Source organism: Ruditapes philippinarum, unplaced genomic scaffold (genome assembly GCF_026571515.1).
Source record: "Ruditapes philippinarum isolate M1 unplaced genomic scaffold, ASM2657151v2 ctg5001_1_1_1_1, whole genome shotgun sequence".
In the NCBI taxonomy this organism is placed as follows: Eukaryota; Metazoa; Mollusca; class Bivalvia; order Venerida; family Veneridae; genus Ruditapes; species Ruditapes philippinarum.
In genome coordinates, this window is record NW_026863084.1 from 56,518 (window position 1) to 79,817 (window position 23,300).

The 23,300-nt window shown below is 31.7% G+C and overlaps 1 protein-coding gene across 2 annotated transcripts; it reads right to left on the reverse strand.

Annotated features, from left to right (window-relative positions):
* Positions 1-556: 556 nt before the first annotated feature.
* On the reverse strand, positions 557-22,491 carry LOC132721092 (hemocyte protein-glutamine gamma-glutamyltransferase-like). Of its 2 annotated transcripts, none has more exons than XM_060705339.1 (15): positions 22,181-22,491; positions 13,839-14,048; positions 9,696-9,953; positions 9,247-9,365; positions 8,567-8,674; positions 7,926-8,100; positions 6,809-6,947; positions 6,188-6,291; positions 5,551-5,713; positions 4,919-4,998; positions 4,266-4,345; positions 3,307-3,508; positions 2,709-2,869; positions 1,971-2,107; positions 557-1,341 (listed from the first exon to the last, which is right to left on the reverse strand). In XM_060705339.1, the coding sequence occupies exons 1-15, from the start codon at positions 22,326-22,328 to the stop codon at positions 1,200-1,202; spliced, it is 2,226 nt and encodes a 741-aa protein (XP_060561322.1). In that variant the 5' UTR covers positions 22,329-22,491; the 3' UTR covers positions 557-1,199. The 2 variants fall into 2 exon arrangements, with proteins under 2 accessions (XP_060561322.1, XP_060561323.1); XM_060705340.1 differs by lacking the exon at positions 22,181-22,491 and adding an exon at positions 19,081-19,280.
* Positions 22,492-23,300: the final 809 nt, after the last annotated feature.

The window sequence follows — 23,300 nt, forward strand, 5'->3', positions numbered from 1 at the left end:
TTCTAAATATCACATTAGTGGATTTCAATACGAATTTCACAACAACATATTTGTTAACAAGAGAGCACATGTTCAGCTTTTATTATTCAAGTATTCACCATGATTGATATGAAAATGCCACTAACCTGTGCAAGTAGGTATATATTAACAACTTTGAATAAAAAAGTAACCACAAACATTGGCATAATATGTTTTAGTGACATGCTAATTATATCCACTTATCTGATAATTAGAATTAGACAGGTCAGGGATGGAGTTTGATCTCTTTAATTTTTATCGCAAATAAACAATACAAAATTATAAAAAAAATACCCTATCAGGCGTGATGTAAGTCTTATTTTGTCTGTGATACAATCTGAATCAGTGGTATAAACCAAGGAATCAAATATAACTATACACTCAGGGTTGAGGACTAGATTCATCTTGTGTCTACGACCATTACACTGACAGGCCGGAGCAGATCTGTGTCTTGGTATTGGTGAAAACAAAGTTTTGTCGCGATGCAGTTGTATAAGACTGCACAATATCAATTTTTGCAATAAATGAAACCATAACAGAAACAAACATTATTTTTTATCCAACATATCTGTTTTCTAGCACTTTTACCTTTACACATGATTTGCAGATTGCGATATAAATGACTAGAAAACTTTCATATATACAATATTTTTCTTTACAACACCCTATCTATATTAAAAGTCTACTTTATATAAATACAATGCTTTGGTTAAATACTGTAAAATAACATCTATAAAAATGTAAAAATCTAACATAAAATAAATGAGAGAACTAACATGAAATACTTTATACATGTCTCCAAAACATGCTTTGGTAATTTGAAACAACATGATAATGAAGGCGAATGAAAAAACTTCTATAAGGTACAATTATGCAAATACAAAAATAAAAAAAACAACATTTTAAGCATTGTATGGTGAAGATGAGCCAGTTTAACTAGAAAAGACGTAACAATATTTGCATAAGTTTTACGCAAGTTTAGTCAATATTTATATCACATTTACTGTTGCATTCGAATTTGTACATCTGACTTTGCGTTTGAAAGACGTGTCTTCGTGGTTCTAAGCCTTTATATAAAACCTATACAGCAAAACGTCATGACATTAATCCGCACGTTATACTACACATGGAGCCAAGAGCTAGGTTGTAGTCAATACCATTTCCTTTGTGTCAAAAGTTGACTAGGGGTTGATTTTGATTTGATGTGAGATATTCACAGCATATATCTGAGTACAGTTAAAATACACGACGATTTCTCGGTCTCCTGGTTTCTTGGGACACATGTTGAATTTACCGGTGTAAGTTGCTCCTGCATTTACATTCCTGTAATGGAAAAAAAATACATAATGTCTTACAGTTTATCGAAGTTTGAACAGGTAGACATTTTGTACGTTCGGTTTCTACAAACATAATAATAGTAAACTGTGTACTGTTCACTTCTATATCAATAAGTTACTTAATTTAGGTGGACATTTTCCTCAATACATTGGCATTGATTTAGTCAACAACTTCCAGCATTTGATTATCGTTTGTTTACATGTTTTCTTAGCGTAGGTTAGACCGAAATACCATATTCATACTATTATGTTCGAGGTCCTTATCCGAAGACTAACGAGAAAGGATTGGGTAAATGTTTGGTACATGTTACTCTTTAAAAAAGAAAAGAAAGAAAGAAATACGCAGGAATCCATCACGTTTTAAGTTTATGCAGATGATCCAATTAATTTTTCGGTCAAACATGTAAAACGTCGATTCTTTCTTCTTAAATTTCTATCATAAGTTTAGTAGAATGACAACATAATGTATACAATATTTGCACGAAAATTATATAAAATTTTTTAAAGAAATGTCTTTATTATATTCAATCATATTCACTGGTATCATTATATATAACATTGCGAAATTAAAACATATAATTATAACAATTACATAACATAACACAATGGTCTTACTGTTGCTTGTATTTTGTAGGTTTTTGTACACCGGGTCCATCTACACGCAATTCACAATTTGTTAAAGTCACCGGCAAGGGATTTACAAAAGAAACTTCAACTTCGAACTCATTTCCAACTTTTCCAGTCTCAGGTGCCTAAAGTAAAGAAAAGAGTTACAAAAAAGAATTAAAAAATATTACTTTAAGCTTTCTTTGCTTTTATTAGTTTTAGCATCCGCCGCAACAATATTTCATTTCAGTAATTATGATAATGCCAAATAAAGAACCTAATAGTGTTAGTTCTTTAAAAACATCATACAGACGACCCTAAGAAAATATTCCACCACGCTAAATCATACTGGCTGCAGTCCGTCAAGTTCTTCAACTACTTCCTGTAAATTGAACATCGGGTGCATCATTGCGGCACGGCCTCAGATTAGACTGTCAATCTTTCTCATTCAAGGTAAACACTTGACTACCACCGCAAACGGAGGTAGAGTTAGATCTATCAATAACGAAATATCTATTTGCCAAACCATGATTTGTTAGCTATAAAAGTTACTTACTTCAGCAAACAAATACAACCGCAACTTAGAAAAAGTGAAAGAGGCCATGTGCTGCGACCTATGTTAGAACTTGTCAATTTCAGGAATGCTGACCTGAACTTCTATTTTGATAGTATGTTTTAAGTAGAGGATACATAATTTATTTTTGATTTGGAACACAATTTGATAACAATATCCAAAATGATGTCTACCTTTATTGTAAGATGTGGTTTACGAAGCCGAAGCTCGTCAAGGTTAGCGAACGTTTGCTTTGTTTCTTCAACTAGGCACATGCAAGATATTTTACAAATACAGTGGTCAGTCAGTTTGTCCAGATATTCGTCCACTCCGACCTCTACATCTATGCACTTCTCTACAACGGAAATTTACACTAAGTCAGTAAAAAAGTTTTTTTTCTTCAATATGACATTTTTTGATATTTTAATTTGTCGGCATTCATGTCAAAAGATCAGCATGGATATCAATAAACAATTATAAAATTCATGTAATACTATATAACTGTATTTTATTCATATGGAATTCTACAAGATTACATACACCCTCACTGGTAAGAACCTAAACATACATCTCATTTTGTGATAAGCTGCATGTGTAAATTTTATGTATCTTCCCCCCTAACGTGTAACGGTGACCCTGTGGTTAAGGTGTTTCCCTATCATCTAAGGGATCATAGGGACGACCACGTTTATTTCTAGTAGAGGCGGACCCTAGAATGCTTCAAACAAGCTTTGGCGTGCTTTCCAGTCGAACTTAAATAAATAATGGTTTAACTAAATTTGGAAAACCTACGTTCTCCAGGCTGCAAAACGGTTCCATCTATGGAGAAGTCTCTAATGTTCCTGTACGTGACACCTGTGTAGTAAGAGCTGGCCAAAGATAGCGTTCCATTCACTACTCTCTTGTCACTACTTGTATTCTTCAACTCAAGGCAATATTTCATTGTATCTCCCATGAATACATCAGGGTTGGCTTTAAGCTCAAAAGTTACATCCTGTTAATCATAATATAATTATCATTAGAATTGATGAGAAATGTTTCCGACAACTATGACGATCGTAGTCGAATGCGATAATCCTGTGACATACTTGTGACATGAGTTAACCTTATGTCGAAAATGAACGATGTTATTGTATAAGGCTGTTGTGTCATATTGTATAAATGAGAATCAAAGCATATAATGTGATGACACCTTTTGTCAAAAATTGACGATTACATGATATTTTAATTTTGTATGTTAAACAATACACTAAAACTATCTTTAAGGTCCACATCTGCAAACTTTTCAATTTTCAGTAAAGAAACTCATCCAAACTCTTCGGTAGAACGCTCTAGCGCTCGGCATTCTTTATTCTTATATCTTTCTATATGAATAGAACAAAATTGCTCTGAACAAATATGTTTATTAAGAAATACAGCCGTAAAAAGTTGCCCCGTACTACAGTGTTGTTATATTTTTTGAGTTTAGCACTTTTAAGTGTTAAGAATTGAGTACCGTTTAAGCCGGTGCTAGGGGGCGTGAGGGATGTTGCACCTTTTAATTATGCCTCATGTACAAACTCAATCAAACCGAGTCTGCAATTTTCGTGTAATTTTGCTGTTTTTAATGCTTCTTCCGAGGGATCTATTTTTTCAAGATATTTGAGCTCAAACTGAAAATGTCTGTATCTTAACATTTCGCGATTGATATATAATCAAATGATACATTATAAGCACGTGGTATTGTTACAAAGTTGAATGTCAGTTTATACCTCGGCTTTAGTTTCATAAAACCCTGCTAGTGTTGACTTCTGATTTGCTTGACGTACGGCAGTTCTTTCTTCGTCAGACCCTTGAATGAAATTCAATTCAAGATATGTTTAAACATTTGTAAATAAGAGCATGGTGAAGCTTGACGATGAATTACACGATTTCTATCTATCTAAATGTTAACATAAAAGAAAATAACTTAATGAACAAATTCATTGTTTTCGTGAAGATATTAAGTTTTTGTCTTTCCAAAATTGTATATGTATCATACAATATTGCTGATTATGTTAAGGCCTATTATGCCTCAGAAATGCATTTCTATCAGAGAAACTTTTTTTATATTTTTGGTATCTTGTTAGAGTTTCCAAACTTTACTCATTAGCCACAAAGTTGAATTATAAACTGCTTCCTTTGTTCTTTTGGCAATTGGTATAATTATAGTAAATAAATATTTTGTATAGAAGTCAAAATACTATTTTATTTACATTTCGCTACCTTTATGACACATTACAGCACGTTCGCGTCAGTGCTACGGTCTTCAGTTGTTAGACATCTAATACTCTAAATTTACTATCAAAAATATTAAACACATGCTTTACATTTCAAGAAAATTGAAAAAATATAGATTTCTGTGCCTGAAATAACAATTACTTACCTTCTTTGAACTTATATTGATCAGTCACATCTTCCCGTTCATCGCTGGAAGGTCTCTTGGTACTTATACTTTTCCCAATGCTTAAAGTAAAAATGACATGCTCCCTTGAACAAACATTATTTATATGTGCATGATTCAAGTAAATGACTTTATATCCCGATTCATTTTGTCGCATAAATAAAGTGACCTTATACTTCGAAATTTACCCGTAAATGACTTTACCTTTCAAGCCCGGAAGTGACCTTATACTCTGTAAAAAAAACCTTTACCTGCATTTACCTCTATAAATTGTACCTGACTGAAAATATTTGTGTAAATACTCACTCTTACTGACTCAATGACGTTAAGATTGTATGTCGAGTCAATGTAGTAGAATCACACTGACCGTCTTCTTAGATGCCAATATCATGATAACTGGACATTCTAAATGTATACTAATATCATCTGTAACCCTTTCTGCAATATTTTTTACAACAGGTCCATTATATCTATGGAAAACTGCTGTCGAGCACACGCCTATCATTATTATAATACATTACAAGTTACTATTTTTAACACAAATATACTTTCAACGTACAAGACAACACTTTCAGGTATATGTAGTATGTGTACTTTTAATTTGTAAAACAAACCTGTATTTATTGACATAAACTTTCTCCATTGCACCACTCTCGCTCATTTTCCAGTATACCCTATCAGAGTTAACCTCGGCAAAGCAAAAAGGTCCGTCATATGGATAAAACAACTCTCCTCGTTTAATGGCCAAGAGAGACATTGGTCCCATACAATATACACCTTGAATAAACCAAAAACAATCCGTATGTAATAAATGAGAGAAAATGTAATATAATTATACTATATGTGAAAATATGTATTGTATACTTGAAATTCGGTGAACAATAAAAATAAGGTGTTAAAAACTTATGCTCTTTAAGTTCGTTTTTTTCCCTTTACAAAACAGTGTAAACGTCATTGTTAATCAAAGGCAACTCACTTATTGAACAATTGTATGTTTCACTTGCCCGGCAAGGACCAATGTGTCATTAATACAGAATTGACTGTTCATTAAATAAACACAGAAAGTAAAAAATTTAAATGTTAAAAAAAAAATCAACAAGAAACAGTCACGCCACAATCCAACTGTAAACCAATGTTCTGCAGTATATATTGTATTATTTATTTCAAACAAAAATACGAATGTATGAATAGTTAACTCTATGCATGTATAAGTATTAGACAGTATAATTGATCTGTTTTTAAATGACTTACCGTCGCTTGTTTCTTGTGGTGTAGCATCAATAGCTTGCCAACCTCCATATCCATTAGGTAGATCTGGTCGGGCCAGCCAAACGTCGTTCCAAACGTGAAAATTCCTAAAATAACACCAGAGTCACTTTTGTTATACTTCTTCATCAATAATTAAAAGCCCTTATTATCATAACATTATACTAGTATTTGGATTTTGGAAATGTTAACATCTGTTCCAAACGATTTTATTCTTGACTGCAGACATCAATCCACATCCATCATTGAGGGAATACAGTGGGAACGTTTTACAGATCGCATTTACGCACTCTGTCGGATCAATAGCGGAGCACTTGAAATAAGTGAGGGCCATCTACCGGAAATTTTGCACCTAACAAGCCAACGAATCGTAATTGGCGTTGGGCCGGAGTTTCAAATGACTGGTGCATTACTGTATGGCTGAACTTGAATAGTTTAGCTGCAAAACGCAATGCAATATGTTTTTAGACTATACAGTTAGAAGTCAATACAAACAAGAATGTACTTTATTTTTGAGTCACTGTTACACGATGGTCTGGAAAAGTACACGCATTTCTTCTTCACCATCTTGAATTTGCTTGGCATTTTTAATAATCTATATCTTACCACACAGAATCATTATTTTCGTCTTCCAGGGGTTCCATCTTCTCGTTATAGTGGTAATCTATCGTTATGCTTCCGTCAGTATCGTGAGCAGACGCGAAATTTGTCACACTTCTGGCTGGTATACCAAGTGCCCTACAAACTGTAATAGACCAGTCCATATTTGTTGCGTTATTCATTGTGATATTAAATAAACCTTCAATTTGCTAAAAATGGTGCAATGATTGTGGCCTTCTTTGAATTTGGAACATTCCTTCCAAAGTTTAAAAGATTCAATGAAAATATATAAACTGAGATAACAACAGTATAGAGCCTGGTCAGACTGCACGGATATGTAGGCTAGTCTGACTTTATACTGGTGGCAATGGCTTATACTGACGGGTAAAGGTGAATTAACATTAGTATGACATAGCAATTTCAAATTTAATGTTCTTATGCTGTGACCTCAATGGAGCTTATAAGAATCTTACACCGGCTGCCGGTACAGACCGGAATATCTAGCTCGAGGGTAACTGTTTACAGCGGTAACGAGGCTCTGCCGAGTTTCCGCTAAACAGTTACCCGAGAGCTAGATATTCCAGTCTGTACCGGCAGCCGGTGTTTGATTCTTTTTCTTGCATATTACATGTCAATTATTTTCGGCATTACGTTCTTTTTTCTTATAGTAGCGTATGAACATGCAACTTCATTCATAACGGAAAAATGACGTCATCATAAGAACGCGATTCATTCATAAAAGGCGCGCGTCAATGACGTCATTTAAAGCACGAGACTTGTCTTACATGGGGGGTGTAAGACAGAGTTTTCTAGCACCGGTGTAAACGGTAGATAATCCTGTCTGAGATGCAAGAATCTTTGATATTGTATATGCCATTCTTTTTTTACAGCAAAATGCATGACATAATGCTTTTGCTTTAACTGAATCTTGATTTTTTGTAGATCTAATGGTAAATTTAAAGCGAAAATAAAGCGGGTCAATACCTTCAGTATATCTTGTTTTACAGCATTGCTAGGTTCTGTTTGTGGAACAGTCAACATACATTCAAACGTGTTAAAAGTATAACCGAAAAAAAGAAAGAAAATGAAACAGAGTTAATATTCAGAGATTGAAAAAATTCACCTGTTGTTACTATGCCAGAGAATACCCAGCACTGTCCAAATTTTACAGGTCGTTTAGTTGAGTAATATTCATTAAGAATGTCTACACTTCCGGGCCAATTCAATGGAGATGTACCGCCAGCATAATCACCGCTCCAGTTTCCGGTTAAAACACCATCGTCATCGGAAGAATTCACCTTGAAGAATTTAACAAGAGAAACATCATCATTATTTCGGTCAATAAACTAATAATTGTAGAAATATAAAAGCTTTTTTTTTCAGAGCAATTAATGAAATATGTCACTCACTCACTCACTCACTCACTCACTTACTCATTCGCACACTCACCCACTTGCTCGCTTGCACACTCGTTCGATCGCACACTCACGCACCAACTCACACACACATTCGCACAATCACTCGCTAGCACACTCACTCGCATACTCACGCACAAACTCATTCACTCACTCGCACACTCACCAACCAACTCACTCATTCACTCACTCACTCACATTTTCACTCACTCACTCACTCATTCATTCACTCACTCACTCACACACTCACCAACTCACTCATTTACTCATTCACTCACTCACGCACTCACTCACTCATTGATATCATGCATAGTTTGATAATAATAACTTTATACAGCAAGAAGCTTACCATTTGTGATATTTTTCTAACAACTGCTATCGGATTACCTCTGGCATTATCAAGAAGACCGGATACCTCTAGTAGCAACAACGAACAATCAAGCATGTTTTCCTCAAACTGAAATACAAATTAATTGAAATTCACTTACAGCAAAAGTATTGTTTTATTCACACATTAGACATTTCTTTTTTTTAAATAATGTATATCAGAACAATATACTACTTAACGAAAAATGTACGGCAAAATCATTAACATTTGTGGCGCACTATTGTTCGTGGTTTTCCTGGATAGGTCAATCCGCGAATTTTAGATCCAACGAAATTTCATTTCGTCTGCTGTAAAGATATTTTGCATCACATCATTTCCATTTTCCCTTTTGGAAAAATAATAGTCCACGAATTTATGTACTAACGAAAATCATCTTTGTTACTAAACCACGAAATTTCGTGTCCACTAAATTAAGTGAAATCACTATCCAGTTAATCAGGAAAATATCTGTGATTTATCTCGTGTTAATGAAAACTGACTGGTAGAAATTTAATTTAATTAACGTGAAAATTTAAAGTTAAACTGTTGCCTGAAATATATCATCACATCACAGATGTTATCGACATTACGTTTTGGTTATTTAGTCATTAAAACAAACACGTTATTATTTCAACTTTTCCTGCAATATCAGAAGCACTTACCTGACCAAATACCCAGGGTTTTGGTGAAATCTTTTTATAGCTTCCAGAGTAGATTTTTCCAGTTTCGTTCAATATGTATTCCTTGAGAAGTTTTTCTTCATACATGTATACAAAGTCATCTGAATATATAAACATATAAAACCAATGGTACAAAATATGATAATACAATACTTTTTCAAGAAAAACCAAAGTGTTTTTAAACGTCGTCGGGAAAATAACCATAAGTTTAAAATGTCCCAGAAATTGTCAGCCTAGGAGAATAACAGCCTGAAAATGGCAGCCTAGCAGCATAGCAGCCGGCCTAGCAGCATAGCAGCCACAATTTGATGCTATAACTTATTCTACAAGTAACCTATAATGCCATTAGCAATTAAGAGCCCATAATTTGAAATGTTATGGAAGGTATGTATATATACATGAATTTATATAGAAGGCAACTTGTTGCGTACCTTTGCACCATGGATTGAAAAGAATATAAATGTCGTCTGTATGGGTATAACGGAACACTTCTACAGAGTTCTCTGCTCTTTTTACGACATCTATTTTTAAGGACCACTTTCCGACCGGACATGATGGCGATGAATTCAAAACGAGGTTAAGTGAATTTCCTTCTTTACTGTTTATGTAAGCGCCCCATTGCTTTGGCTTGTCTTTCTCAGACAGAATGAATTCTGCATGTGTACCAACAGATGGTCTTGGATTTTTACCTGAAAAAATTATATATTATGGAAAAAGACAACAAATGTCGTGCAAAATGATGTACTTTGTAAATCAATTAAAAAATTAATCTTGATAAAAGAACCTTTCAATTATGAATTGAATCATCAGAGATAATTGCGATTACGACAACGACGACGACGATGATGATATTGATGAGATGATGATGGTGATGATGAGATGAAAATGATATTGATGAATGATAATGATTATGAATGACGATGATGATGAAGATGAATGATGAGATGTAGAAGAAGAAGATGATGATGAGGACGATGATGATTATGATGATGAATGATTATTTAATTGCCTTTTTTTATTGATAGTATTTTAATAATTTCACAACTGTTCTTTAATTAAAGCTTATCATGTCAGCATTAAAAAGAGGGTTTAGACAGCATCAATTAAAACAACTTAATTGGACTTCCTCTTAAAGGCGTTTATTTTATGAATAATGGGAGAGACAAATTATATTAATATTAATGTTATGGCAGTAAACAACTGCTGAAACTCTGGGCAGTAGGAGCTTATCTGACTTGCAGACGTTTTATAAATTACTTGAACATTAGTCAGACATATCTGATTGAGTGACATCATAATTGAACATATTTTCTTCCTTCAAATTCAATTATACCACTGATATTTCAATAAAGATTTTCTGGCAGAAACCGGTTAGCAGTTTTATTGCTCCTGATTTTGAAATCATTTTTCTCCTCTTACGTAATTTGTTTAGGTGAAAATAATGCTATGATATTGTCCAACAGAGATCAGTTTTGAGATATTATTCAAAACTATGCGATAAGTTTACGGTGAAAAAAAAGGAAAAGAAAGAAAGAAAAACAATACAAACTAAAAAACTATTTGGATTTGCCATTTTTGAACTTTTTTTGTGACAACCATTTTAATGCGCCTTTTCGCTAGAGTATTAAAGATATACCTATGAATGTAAATATGCAAAAAAAATATGCAATAAATGAACAAAATTAAGAAAAAAATCGTTTAAGTGGTTTCGGCAATGACCACTCAACAATTATCATACAATTTTAGTACTATAAACATGATTGGTAAATTAATGAGAGGTCACGCGGTCTAAATAACAAAATATGCCTTTCTTAAGTAAAAAAAAGTCCAACATTTCGAACATGCCGTGCACTTGGTCCTCTTATCAACAATGTTAAAAGCACGTGATCACGTACAGATTATTCATATCAGACTTCAGTTTAAAACAAAGATATGTTAAAAGATAACACTGGAATTTGCAGCAACTCATCTCTTATCTCTTACTTCATTTCCTCGAATATTTTGGCACCCGTCAACTTGATTACAAAACCAATATTTTGATTTTTGAAAATCCTGCATCAAATCTGAGCAAATGAATTTAAATTCTATTGCATTATATTTATGCTAAGAATTTCTAAAGATTGTATGTATTATTTTACTGCTATATTCAGACAAAAACTGGTTTCATCCAGTCTTCAATATTTATTAAACCTAAGTATTGTCTTACTTATTTACAAGAAAGATAAACTCTATACTAATATATATTTGATTGTTTACTCTTTTAAAGGGTATAAAGCTATATCTTATGGTTTATTTTTCATAAATAAATAAAATTTGAAAACGGTAATTATTGTTTTCGTTACCTTATAGTCGTTTCTCAAAAGGGTTGTAACATAGAATGTTTCTGAAATTTATCACACTTGAAAACTGTATGTACAGTTAAACATGTGAACAAAAGCCATCTATCCAAAGGATAGACCATACATTGCCTTTATTGATAAGTGGCATTTATTAAGAGGTTTTTTTGTTCTATTTAGACAGTGGAGGTTTCCGTAAAATAGTCGTTATTTACATGGAAGATTTTTATTCGGAGATGGCTTTTAAACACAGGTCTGACTATAAATGGAATAAAATGCTATGGAGCAAAATTTTATGCTGCTATTTTAAAAGGTATAGAGCTATATCGTATGATAATTTTTAATTGATCAAAAGTAAAATAATATTGTTTCCATAATCTATGGTTGATTATCGGAAGAGTTTTTAAAACGTCTCTTTTATATAACACTCACAAATACATGTGTTTTGTAAATAAACAGAAAAACGTAGTTCCGGAACAAAATATTATGATGCTATTTTAAGCAAGGTTTCATATTAACTGTATAGCAATGATTTCGTGCATGCGCCATTCGCTTTTAAGACAGTATATCACCGTATTTCTTTCATACAAGCATGTCGGAAGTATTCGGGTTTTTTTTTATAAATTAAAACAATATTTTTGGAGCAGATACATAGCTTTTTTACGCTTTAAAATGTGTGTATATCGTATCGTTATGCTGCCCTCTGTTATATGTCGTGGCTTGTATGTTCGTACATAGAAAATATGTTAATAAACTTGAGGTGACTATGACTTTCAATTTACCCCAATGACTAAAGCCTAAGCTATCATCTCATTATTATTATGTCTTATGTGTTATCTTATCAATTTTATTTTTTACTGTGCATTCTACTTAAGAAACACTTTGGTTATTTAATTAGAACATTCCACAAATATCATTTTAATAATGTGTTTACATATTTGTTAAGAGTGTTTTCATACAGATGACATACTTTTAATAACCTCAACTTTTCATCATCAAGCAAACAAATGAATGTTAAAACAGTAATTAAATAAAAAGAAAAAAGCATTTAATCTAAGATAGATAAACTATGTACAATACCACACCGTATTATCGGCGCCAGTGATGACCGGTTGCTGCAATAATGACAGAGATGTTAAGATTTACTGATTACTACAGGTACGTTATAATTTTTTTTATATAACGTGACAATTTCGTTGCTACAGACTTGCTGTCAGTTGACTGGAGATAATAGCAGATAATTTTGAACTCGTTTTCCAATTTCATAAAATAATCCATTTCATAAAATATTTTGACCGTTTAAAAAAATCTCTGAAAATTATTGTATATTTAATCTTTATTTATTTATTTTTGTTCAAAATATCTCAAGTTTTAACTATTGAAAGAAGTTCGTATTACACACATAGACATTCATCTTTAAGGTTACGCGTGCCAAATATCGACCCAGACGACTCTCACAGGCATTCAAAGTAGACCGGTTGAAGATAACATGCTGTGTTTTCAAGGCTGTCGATAATCATATTTCGAACTATAAATGCATGTTGACTAACCAAATGTAGTACTCACCCGAAGTAGAGTATATTTCTGCCGTCACTACAGCAATCGGCCATCATTGGCGCCGGTAATACGGTGTGATTGCACGACTGATTTCATTGAATCTAGCTTACCTAAGCATTCTTTTATGTTGTTTTGCTTCATTAGAAAAGCAAACTTTTAGCTCAAACACGATGGTATAAGCATTATCAAAAGCGATAAAGCATTAACCACAAAAAGCTTATCTTGATAATTGCAAAAAACAACAACAACAAAACACATACTGGTGGATACCTAGACTATATTTGCACGTTAAACACGTGCTGCAAGACGAGGCATTTCGTGCAAAAATCTCAATAATTCGAAACAAGTTTTTTTTGTGTTTTGTACATAATGTTCAAGTAAAACAAGTAAGATTGCTAGGTATGATAGTTAATAATGAAAGTGATATATCACAGAAAATAAGATAAACTATGAATAGATAAGAATGCAATTGTTGATGATAACAACGTAGCAAAATAAAGTAAAGTGATGATGATGATGATGATGAGTTTGATGACTTGTCTGTTTTTTGTATTGCATCTTAATCTATGTTTTAAAGATATTTAATTCAATAGCAATATAGCATATCAAACGCATATAATCTGTACACCCTACAGACATAACTAAAAAATTCATTATAACAAATAAAAATCATGTCCTTACCAAACTGAAACACAATTCTAAGATCATCTTTCTGTGAATCATAAGGTCGGTTAAACTCAATGTTGATGTTGAACTCTTGACCTCGACGTATAACAAGCGATTTCTTTTTCTCGACGACATCATATTCGTTAGTGTGGTGAGCGTTTGAATTTGTTTCAACGTCAAGGTCCACTTTCAGCACCTCAATCAGCGTCTTGTCTTCCGCTGGAACTGAAGTTAGAAAAATTAATGATTTATTGATCATTTCATACATTATTGAATAAAAAATTTTTCTCGTAAAGGGAGACAATGCAAATACTCTTTAATAATGTCCAATACGTATTTATGATAAGGTACTTCTGTTTCATAGAAATATCTTTTTGTTGTTGTTGTTGTTGTTGATGATGTTGATGATGCTACAATAACTGTGGGCGTAGATGATTTTCTTTGTGCTGTTTTTTTTTTAATTTTATTTATAATAATTGGTGTTTAAGTGGTTTTATTTGACCTTTAACTGATTCATTTATTTTTCGTGGTCATGCAATGTTTTGTAAAGAAAAAGTTCCGAAAGAAGTGGTGTTTATTTTAGCTTGATAGAACTGTCAACATTTGGATCAGAACGGAAGATAATTACGCATTATGATAGACTTAAAATGACATAAAAATTGCTAATTAATAATTAAAACACTTAAAAATTTTGGGGAAATATGAGCAATTTCCTTACTTTTGATAGGGGTTACATGCGAAACATATCAAAATAATAAAACAGCAAATGAGTAGCCACGAAAATATGACAAAAATAATTGATAAAAACACGAGATAATATAAATTACAGACATCTACAGGTAGACAGAAAAACATTTCTGACATGATCCAGCAGACAAAAACATTGATGCTATTTTTCATATCTTGTCATGATATATATATATATATATACAATGATTGCTCAGCAGGGAATTTAACGTATACTGTGTGCCAACGTTAATATAATAGTGCACGTTTGTCATGATCATGTCGACTTTCATTTTTAAAATATATTTATATTCTTTATGTACACGCCTACTGTAAATACTCTTTCTTAAATATTAGAATTCTGCTCTATTACAAATTCCTTATAGACGTTTACAATTTTTCAAATGAATTGAAATCACGCACCTTGGTACCCTTCCTCGTCGTATACCTGCCTTCTTTGTATATTTGTTTTTATTGTATACTTTAAATTAAAATATTGAGAAACATTAATGAAATGAATTGCCTACTTCCAAATTTTCCGTATCTTCACTGTAAAATTTATTTTTTTCACTGCAGTGAAAGAAATTTTCAGTATTTTCATTGTTGTTTTGACGGACTATTTTCTTTTCTATTCAAGCAATACAAAAACTTTTAAGGGGAAGTCTTTCAAAATATAATGTTTAAAAAGAGAGAGAAATATATATGATAAACAGAATATTAAAGCTTTTTTGCCAGAAATACGGGATTTATTTTCATCTTGTTGTATGAAAATTATCATATTTCACACGTGGCTACAGCGACTCATGAACTATTTATTTTCATATCACTCGATGATTATGAATAGAAAAAAATAACTTGGATATACTCTATACATATTTTATAATTTATATTTTTTTCCATGATTAACTTTTCGTCCGTAAAAATGGGCATTATCATAAATTCGTTATACAAGTTCCCTTTACACAGTGTCATATGACCTGTCGAAAATCTTCATAGCTAATGATAATTAGAAATTCGAGTAAATGAGCTTAATTTATAAGCGAATATAGTTTTTAATTTTACCTTACAACCTATATATGGTTGCAATAGCTTTATTTTACTTTAAATTTTAAACTTTTATTTTGTTTACTCTTTCTAAAGAATATTAATACAGATGCAGTATTTATTCAGTGCAGTGTACTTTCTTAACCAACACGGGCGCCAGTTGGTGCAATTATTTTGATAAATGTTGCATTTATCCATCAGCTTTATCTTATCATGTTTACAAGGTAGAAATAATGCACATGTTGCAAGTATAAAACACTGTTTCCATTTCATACACCTATCTTTTGATTTTCAATTTTAGATGTCTATATACTGTGCACGTCAGTATATATGCACGTGTACTCTTACGTTGTGTGTTTATTATACAAAAAGAACTATAAATAAATACAATGTATATAGGTATCTCGGGATGTTTCTATAAAAAAAACTGCCTCGCCATTATTTAGCAGATACATGCCTTGATGTGGCCCCAGCAAGATGTAGTGTTATATCCTCGTAACCAACTCGATTTATATACTATAACTTACATATTCGTCAAAGTTATGAACTCGAGGAATTGAACAAACGTTTTGTGGGCTCATGCTGTCGTAAAAAATATATAGTTAACAAAGTCACAGTTAAAATATTAAAGATTACTTCTGTTACTGATACGACAAAGTGATAATGGCCCTGTAATCTGAAACTGTAAAAGAGAAATATAACAAATCGATTTGCATATCAGGTAATCCATTCTGTTAAACAAATCTATAGAGGTTATTAATAAAACATTAAAGTATTGCATATCTATAAAACCTTAAACAATGTACTTGTCACTCTTTGTGTTTACTATGGAGCTGGGAAATTATATATCCAGACAGACCAAAGAACAGAGTCTGTTCTTGATATTGTGCAATGTTGGTGTAATATAGGCTAATTATTTCCATATGAAGAATATACGATCGATTTAGCTGATCAATGTTATGTAATCATCCAAAAAGTAGTAGCATAATGAAAATAATACGATGCGTTACTTAGTCTTAACAGGTGTGGAAAAATTTTTGGGGTAACAAAAACCGGGCCCTTTCTTTTTTCGAGGAAACGGTATCGGTATAATTTTTTGTGCTGCCGAAAAAAATATGCAACGTTTCAGTTCACATGAAAATTTAAGCAGCCTTCTTTAAAAACTTTCTAAAAAACTTGGTTTTGTTAAAATTATTATCTTAAAAAAGTTTTGAATTTCTCTTAGTATATCTAGAAATGCATTTGTTAATGACAATTCATTTTATTTACAGCTTGTAATATATACATCCTTTTCAATGTTCATTATAGACAAGAAACAGTTCAACTTTTCAACAAATATTTTTATTTTATCGAATATACCTTCGTAAAACCCGTTATAAAAAAAAATAAAAAAAATTTTTTAAAAAAAAATTTTGCTTAACGGGTTTGGGTTTTTCGGGAAAATGATCGAAAGGTTTTGCGGTTACGAAACCCCTGTTTTTCGTAGTAAAGATCCCCCGTTTTCTGGAAAAAACTTCTTGAAAACCATTCCCCTCGTTATCTATTACTTGTTTTATTAAAATAACACTCTGGTTTCCTTTTAAACATTTGTCATTAAATATTTATATATTATAGGAGAATTTATTCACACAAGAATGACAAAATCAGATATGGAACAATATCAGGTGCAACGGTGCGTGAAGTTCATGCCTACACGCTTCATTAACCCATGGTTTCTCAAATAGATTCTATTTGAATGACCCAGGATCTAAATATTTTCAATATCCTGCGCTTAGGTAAGTTAAGGCATAATATGCCTGTAGATATAGATAATGCTATATAATATCAGAGACTCGTATTACAGAATGTAAAATAAAGCTCCGTGATAAGATGTCTTGGAAACAAAATATTGATTCTTAAGGAATTATTTAGATTTCACAATTTTGAAAAGATAAAACAACAAAAAAACAACAGGTACATATTTTGAAGTAATACTGCAAATGAAATCGCGAACATACAAACATAGAAGAGTCATTATTTACCAAAGGATCGCGATAATTGAGTTTTGAACGGATTTTTATACATCATCTATTACTTTTGCTTTTGATCATTACAAAATACCCTTTTTACGCTTACCGATGCCAGGTTTAACTGCTTATATTGAATACATAGAGATTACTTAAATGTACATTATTCCTAAGAAACGAATAAATATTTCCTTTTCTTTCGAAGGAGAAAATATGACTTTCGTTACTGTAAATAGATTATTTTAGAGTATGTTAGTTGCTTTTCAAGAAAGGAGTGTTAAATGTGAATAATTTGTCACAAAAGTAGCAAAATGTAAACAAAGTAGTATTTTGACTTCCATACAAAATACTAAATCACTATAATTGTACTTATTGCCAAAATGCAGCGGAAGTAATAGATTGACCAATTGACCAATTACTTACCTCTTGGAAACTATAATAGGACACAAAAAATAAAAAGCTTTGAAAAAAAGCATTTCTGTGGCAAAATTGGCCTTTAAGAAAAATCAGTAAAGTGTAATTTATGTTGACTTGTATCATGTAAAGAAGTATCTTTGAAGACCATTAGAGTAGCCGTTTAACAACAAAACATAATAATGCCCATTTTCTGTACTGGTTTATTTACATTGATCATTCCTTTTCTTGGCAAAGATTTAACCAAAATAACAACAATTATGAAAGAAGGATATATATGCGTTATCGTATGCCTTACTTTAAGTATACCCCATAAAACTATAATAAAATATTGAACTTCAGTGTAATATAGGGTGTCTTATTGTTTGATTATAAGTACCCATTTATTACACTCTGTTGCGATTAGATCATATTTTATTGACGCTTCTTTTCCTGTACATTGACATCACATTTGACGATATTATACATTTCCTAACAACTGTTTCTATAAACAAAATATCAATTAACAACATGCACAACAACTGTCATGAAGCGTCCTGATGCAGACGACACGCCTTTCTGTACCCGTCGCGTTTGCAACTTCGGGAATTTTCGTCTCTCTCCGTATCTACTCTACTTTAATTTTAAATTATATTAGGCGGAAAATAACGAAATATGACGGACTTTTACGAACTTATTACCGATCATAAAACGAAGCCTGTTCAATCATATTATTATATTGATAATACTGTGACACACTTATTGGGACAGACTACATGCAGGAAACTTCTAATTCATAAAAATAATGTTCAAACAGTTTTTATGAGGGTATATTTTACTTTAAACCCACAATGATTTAAATTCAGAGTTATTTAATCTATATACAGTTTGACATAAGAGAGTGAATTTATTAGTACATGTATAGGTAAATGTTTACGATCGTTATTGATTATGTTGTGGAAAACAAAATCATCAGTTTGTACTGAGTAAAAGTTTACAGAAATCTGAGCATTTGTAAAACAACAACAACAACACAACAACAAAAACAAAAATACAGACACCATCATCATGTGAAAATAAATGCTTACGTTCTCTCACGTGCCGCGTTATTTCAGATTCAATCCCATTCCTTGAATGATTACGTAATCCTGGATGGCGGTTATAGTAATTGTTATTGTCAGTGGTTCGAGCTCTACGTCCGCCACCGGAAGTGCTTCCTGCGCACCCCATAAGTATAGTTTATATCCAATCAAGCGATTAATAACAATTCTTTTGAACAGTAAAGATCATAAATTATTTAAAAATTTTTCCAAACGTGTCAAATTTTACTCTTTTAAACCACATTGTTTAAAATAAAACTTTTTTTGAACCTTGAAAAGCATATCTTTTAAAAAGAAAAACATATATCCTCCCTTTTTCAAAATATTTCAGCGGAAATAATAATCAAGAAATTGAATAAAATATCGAATGATAAATTCGAAAAGCACGTGCACATCTACCACGATGATATGAAACGCTTTCACTGTAGATAAACTATTTATATTTTCTACTACACGTGCAGTAATTCTATTGCTCTTGAATGAGGACAGACCTACTTGGATATAACCTTTACGATGATTAACATATCTTTTCATAGGTCTCCGTTTATTAAAGTATGGAGCTCTGTGGGTACCATAAATAGTTAAGGATCGATATCTAAACAAAATACAAAGGACGCTCTATTTCATTCGTGGTTGGATGGTATTTATTAATTAAACATTATTTCATTACTTTCAAATAACTTTTTGATGACTCAAATTGATATACAACATCTATTCACTAGTAGCTATAATCAACATTTGTTATTTTGCCAAGAAGCCTAAAATAGGTTTGTTACCACAGCATCTACCTAAAGAAATACCAAAAAAAGTACTTATACATTTTTTGTGTACTTTACAGTCCTATAATGATAAGATTTAGGATGATAAGCAATATTGAGTGAAATGCAATTTTAAAAATCACAAACAGCTTTCTGAATAACTTAAAAACATAACATGCACCTAAACAAAATGAGTTTTGGAAAAAAAATAGTGCGTGATAAAACGTCGCTTTTTTCAGTGCAACATAATCCGGTTATAAAATAGCAAACGTGTACAACAGAGAGTAAATGTGTACAATAGATAGCAAATGTGTACAACAGATAGTAATTGTGTTCAACAAAAAGTAAATGTGAATAATAGATAGCAAATGTGTACAACAGATAGCAAATGTGACAATATACAGTAAATGTGTACAATATAAAGTAAATGTGTACAATAGATAGCACATGTGTACAACAGAGAGTAAATGTGTACAACAGATAGTGAATGTGTACAAGATAAAGTAAATGTGTACACAAGATGGTAAATATGTACAATATAAGTAAATGTGCACAATATAAAGTAATAATGTACGATAGATAGAAAATATGTACGATTGTTAGAAAATGTGCACAATAGATAGTAATTGTGTACGGTATAAGTAAGTAAGATAGCAAATGTGTTACAAAATAGAGTAATGTGTACAATAGAATAGTGAATATGTACAACAAGATTAGTAAATGTGTACAACAGAGAGTAAATGTGTTACAATAGATAGTTTAATGTGTACAATAGATAATAAAAACGTGTTACAAAAGATAGTAAAATGTGTTGCTAAATAGATAACAAATGTGTACAACTAATAGTAAATGTTTACAATAGATAGTAAATGTGTACAGTAGATAGTTAATATGTACAATAGATAGAAAGTGTTGTAAAATGGAGAGTAAATGATGTACAAAAGATAGTAAATGTGTACAAAAGATAGTAAAATGTGTACAATAGATAATGTTCACAAATGTGTACAACAGATAGTATACGTGTACAATAGATAGTTAATAATGTGTACAATAGATAGCAAAATGTGTACAATAGATGGTAAATGTGTACGAAAGATAGTGAATGTGTAAGATATACAGTAAACGTGTACAATAGGTAGTAAATGTTAACAATATAAGCACATGTGTACGATAGAAAGTAAATGTGTGCGATAGATAGTTAATATGTACAATAGACAGTAAATGAGTACAATGTAATGTAAATGTGTACAATGTAATGTAAATGTGTACAATAGGCAGTAAATGTGTACAAGAAAGATAAATGTGTACGATTGGATTGCACCTCATTTCCTTTCAAGATAAAGTCTTATTTGGTTTCACTCCATCAAAATTGTGTTTACTAAATATAAGAACGTCAGACAATGTTAAAAAACGTAACGTACACGGACGATTATGCAGTCTTTCATTTTTTTCGCGTTTATTATATACCTGTAAACATATGTCATATTTAACGTAATTAGCAAATGCAATGTGGCAGAATAATATGCTATATTGCATACAAGAATGATTAAGAGCTCAAACATATGTATATCTTATGTGGAATACCAAGTAAATAAAAGATGCATGCCTCCAGATGAACCAAAATATTTCAAGAAAATCAAACTTAAGAAAAAAAACTAAGATATTAAGAAAATTAAAATGATTCAAAATTCAAGTAATGTTTTCCGGAGGCGTCTGTTTGCAATTAATGACTGCTATTGCAGTATAAGTTACCATATTTCTACTGCGTGACTAACGCAGTAGGGCTATTTTTGGATATTTTGACCTCTTTCTAGTTATTTACACACATTATACGTGCCCTTTGTAATGTGTAAATTGATGTCTTTGTTCACTTTACAGCGTTTCGCTTTTTAAATGCATTTAAAAAAAATCATGAAAATTACCATGAATATCGAGCAATGCTGCTTTATATAAGTAGGTAAAACTAATGTCATCTAAAACGTTTGCTGTTATTGGAGCTGAATATACGTGTGTTTCAAAATACTAAAACTGAATTTTATTTCATCAAAATGAAACGAGGAAGTGAAGTGGTATGTTTTCCGGAGGCGACTGTTGCATATTTGTCTCAAACTTAATCTGTAATGGTTTTCATGCAAATTTTACATCGTTCAAGTCGTTCTGGATCTACGAGATATTGTGCAGACACAAAAAAGCACAATATTTTGTCGCGTACTTACAATTACATTGTAGTTCGACTATCCCTGAATCAAGATAATGCGTGTTTAAAACAGATTTTCACACTATTTTTGATAGAATAAGAACTTTGTTGAATAGATAATAAAAATGCTTACAAGCTTTCGGTTTTCTGGTTATTTCCGATTCAATCCCTCCAAAAGGTTTATTATGAAGACCCGGATGTCTTTCGTAAAATGTGTTTCTATCCAATCGTCTAGGAATCACATTTTCTGAACCGAAAAGCCAGCTATAGGAAGCACCCATTATGATGTAATGATAAAATCCGTCACTTTTTCTTTAAATGAGCGCCTGCGCAAACTATGTCATATTGTAATAGAATAGAGCATATAGTGTTTTCCACCAAATTATCTATCCTGGTGTGTTATTTAATAAAGCCAAATTATATGCACACATGGCCGTCTGGCGTAAAAAGGCGTATCTTTACAAGATAAAAACTTGTTTGTTGTACTGTGCTATCTGATAAATAATGCGCTACCACACTTCAAGATGCAAATCAAATTACATTGAATGAACAGATGAAATTTAATCCATTCTTAAAGTGCACAGCAAATACTTTATCAAAATATCTAAATCTTGAGTAACCTTGATCTTTTACAAATCGTACAATACGCTTTTACAGTCAGGTGATTACAGTACGTTAGTACGTTAATGGTATAACAATTGATATGCACTGATCCATTGTGATTGGATAAAATTTACAATTAGCTTATAAGTAATAATAATCATAATGCCCTTCTATAGTATGTAAAAATAGAAAAATACTGTGCGTTTAGGATAATTATTTGGTGACGCGGTGGTCAAGTCCACTATAACTGTGTCAAACAGTTATCATAGTGTGTTTATTATACTAAGTCAAACAGGCTTTTCATATAATTTAAAATATCGACACATTTTTCCAACTGTCGGCGTAACGCAGTAGGTTAAGTTCTAGTTACATATCAATGCAAGACAGCCAGAATTAATAATAATAATAATAATAATAAAAATAATAATAATAATAATAATAATAATAATAATAATAAATATAACAGTAACAATAATAATAATAATAATAATAATAAATATAATAGTAATAATAATAATACGACGACGAAAATCAACTACTACGATTACTACTGTCAATAATTACAACAATAACCACCACCACAACAACAACATATCTTTACTATTACCTTGTCAGAAAACAACTTATTTCTAATTCACGTGTCGCTTGTA

Bases quoted from the DNA above. Each gene is read 5' to 3' on its own strand.
- LOC132721092 (XM_060705339.1), bottom strand. From the start codon at position 22,328: ATGGGTGCTTCCTATAGCTGGCTTTTCGGTTCAGAAAATGTGATTCCT. The intron at 14,049-22,180 runs GTAAGCATTTTT...TTCTAACTTCAG, and splicing joins AACCAGAAAACCGAAAGCTT to TTCCAGCGGAAGACAAGACG. The intron at 8,101-8,566 runs GTAAGCTTCTTG...AAATTCTTCAAG, and splicing joins TTAGAAAAATATCACAAATG to GTGAATTCTTCCGATGACGA.